Source organism: Vombatus ursinus, unplaced genomic scaffold, assembly GCF_900497805.2.
Source record: "Vombatus ursinus unplaced genomic scaffold, bare-nosed wombat genome assembly UNPS02014818.1, whole genome shotgun sequence".
In the NCBI taxonomy this organism is placed as follows: Eukaryota; Metazoa; Chordata; class Mammalia; order Diprotodontia; family Vombatidae; genus Vombatus; species Vombatus ursinus.
The window spans coordinates 3,817,257-3,819,579 of NW_020954596.1; the positions used below are offsets into that span (position 1 = coordinate 3,817,257).

At 55.4% G+C, this 2,323-nt stretch overlaps 1 protein-coding gene across 1 annotated transcript in view; it reads left to right on the top strand.

Annotated features, from left to right (window-relative positions):
- ADAM33 (ADAM metallopeptidase domain 33) overlaps positions 1-1,891 on the top strand; it is a gene marked incomplete at its 5' end in the record, with an annotated part of 33,821 nt that extends 31,930 nt beyond the window's left edge. Inside the window, 3 exon segments of the mRNA XM_027836265.1 lie at positions 136-384; positions 477-598; positions 1,004-1,891. Coding sequence (XP_027692066.1) covers positions 136-384; positions 477-598; positions 1,004-1,043 — 411 coding nt within the window.
- Between the last annotated feature and the right edge of the window lie 432 nt (positions 1,892-2,323).

Sequence of the window (2,323 nt, forward strand, 5' to 3'; positions counted from 1 at the left end):
GGGGGGGGGGGGGGCAAAGGAGAAGGAAGAGCTCTCGGGGGCCCTTGGTGGGCAAAGGTGGTTGAGGGACTTGTGGACCTCTCTGACATAAGATGTATAGATGGGATTCTCCTCTGAACCAAGGTGTCTTCTCAGGGAGTGAGGGGGCCTCTCTCCCCTAAACCCGGCCCCTCCCAGCCAGTCAACGTGGTTCGGCCCCTGCGCCCCAGCCCTTCCAAACCCCGAGACTCCCGACCTGCACGCCCACCACCTCCCGTGAGTCACTCCCCGCGGCCTGGCTTTCCCCGAAGGGACCCAGGGGATCGAGGGGACCGAGAAGATGGAACCCGCCGCCTGCTGCCCCCCAAGAGACCCCTTCCTGTCAGCCCGGCCCGGGGCCCTAAGGTGAGCCGAGTGTGAGGGGTACAATCGCTTTACAGCGGAGGAGATAGGAGGAGACGATGCGCAGTACTCACTTCTAATGCTCTTGCCCCTAGACGCTGCTGAAGAAGGATCCCCCTAGCCGGCCCCTGCCTGGGAACCCTGTCTTAGTCAAACAGCCGCCGCGGGGTCCCAGCCTCCTAGTCATGATGCCGCCCAGTCCCGCTCGGTCTCCTCGGTGAGTGCTCATTCTCTTCTGGCTCTGTTCCAGGCCAGAGAGGTCCTCCTTCTAGCCTCACCCATAAGACGGTTTTGCCACGCCCCCTCCAGACCCGGGCCCGCCCATCCCGAGAGTAGAGAGTTGCCTCGGACCTCTGCCTCTATAAGTCCCCCAGCTTCTAGTCTAGCTGTTGGGCAGGTGGGGTTTGGAAGACACTTGATAGAGAATTTGGAGGGAGGTAGGGTGGGCGAGGCAGGGGTTAGGAGAAAGAGGTGGGCCCGAAAGGGAAGGGTTTGATGGAAGAAACGGGATGAGGCAGGGAAAGAGAGGAGGCCAAGAGAAGGGGGTTGGGGCCGATGCTGGAGATGAGTCCAGAGGAATGGGGGTAGCGAAATTCACACCGTATTCTTGTCTGTTCACCAGGCCTAGCCCGGGGAGAGGCTCCCTAACTTTTAAGAAATGACCAGACCAGGTCCTCCCAGGAACCGCTGTTCTGGGGGCAAGGACAAAAGACCCTGCCCTCCCCAGGTGTGGGGGACCTTTGCGTACGAGCAATCAACACCTCCCTTCGTGCCTCAGTTTCTCTACTTAAGACCACCCTACAGACCCACGCCTTGGCCTGGGTCGAAGATGCCTCAACTAGCTGCCTGGGGACAGGAAGGCAGGGAGAAGGAGAGGAATGGGCTCAGAACACTTGGGTTCCTTGCCACCCCTGCCTCGCCCAGCCTTCTGCTTGTGTGATCCCAGGCGGGTCACGGTCTTGGTCCTGGGTCTGAGGAACAGAACCATACTTGTCACTAACCTACCTCAGAAATGGCCCGGAGCCAGCCCAGTGGCCAGACAGGGGAAGAGGACTGAGACTGAAGAGCTTGGGTGTGGTGTGGGGTGGGAGGGGTTTTAAGGAGACACTGGTGTTTCTAACACAGACGTTTACAAGGATTTGGCTCTGTTTCCCCTTTGTACCATCGGCCATAGTTGTGGGAGGAGAAGCTAAGACTCTGGGGTTTTCTTCCCAATTTTCCTTCTGCGGTCGTCCCTAGTCTGGGCCTCAGTTTCCCCACTTGTTCACTTAGAAAATAACACATTTTCCTCTTTCTGACGATGTCAAGAAGTCAGGAAGAGGGGAATGAGAGGGGTGTTTGCACCAAGTCAGACCACCAGGGGGCAGTGTGGATATGCATAACCTGTGTTGAATAATTTTTTAGCGCTTGGAGGGCTCATTTAGAAATTTTACAGAGGAACTGAAATCCAGAAAGTGATGGGACTTACCCAAGGTCGTCTGGTTAATAAATAGCAGAACTGGAATTCAAACTCAGGTCCTCTGACTTTAAATCCAGATCTCTTGCCACACCATGCCTTCTCTCTTAGGACATTCTCCTCAGCAAACAGTTTATCCTTGGGGATACAGACCAGGGATGGAAGAGGGACCATAGGGGAGACATCAGATGACTCTAAGAGTGGGATTTGGGGCCCTCAGATGTGTCACTCTCAGACTGAGATGCATCACACCTGGAGGGCTCTGCCCTAGACCAGAGAACCACTTCACAATCTTTAGGGAATGGGCTGTAGAATCAGAATCCCTGAGTTAGGAGGTGGATCAGAGGGCATCCACCTGAATTCTGCTAAAGTCCCCTCTACAATATCCAAGAAGCATATATTAGCCTCCATTTGAATACCTTTAGTGACAGGGTGCTCACTACTTTGATTGGCTTCCCATTCCGTTGATCTGGTTCTCTTGTCTAT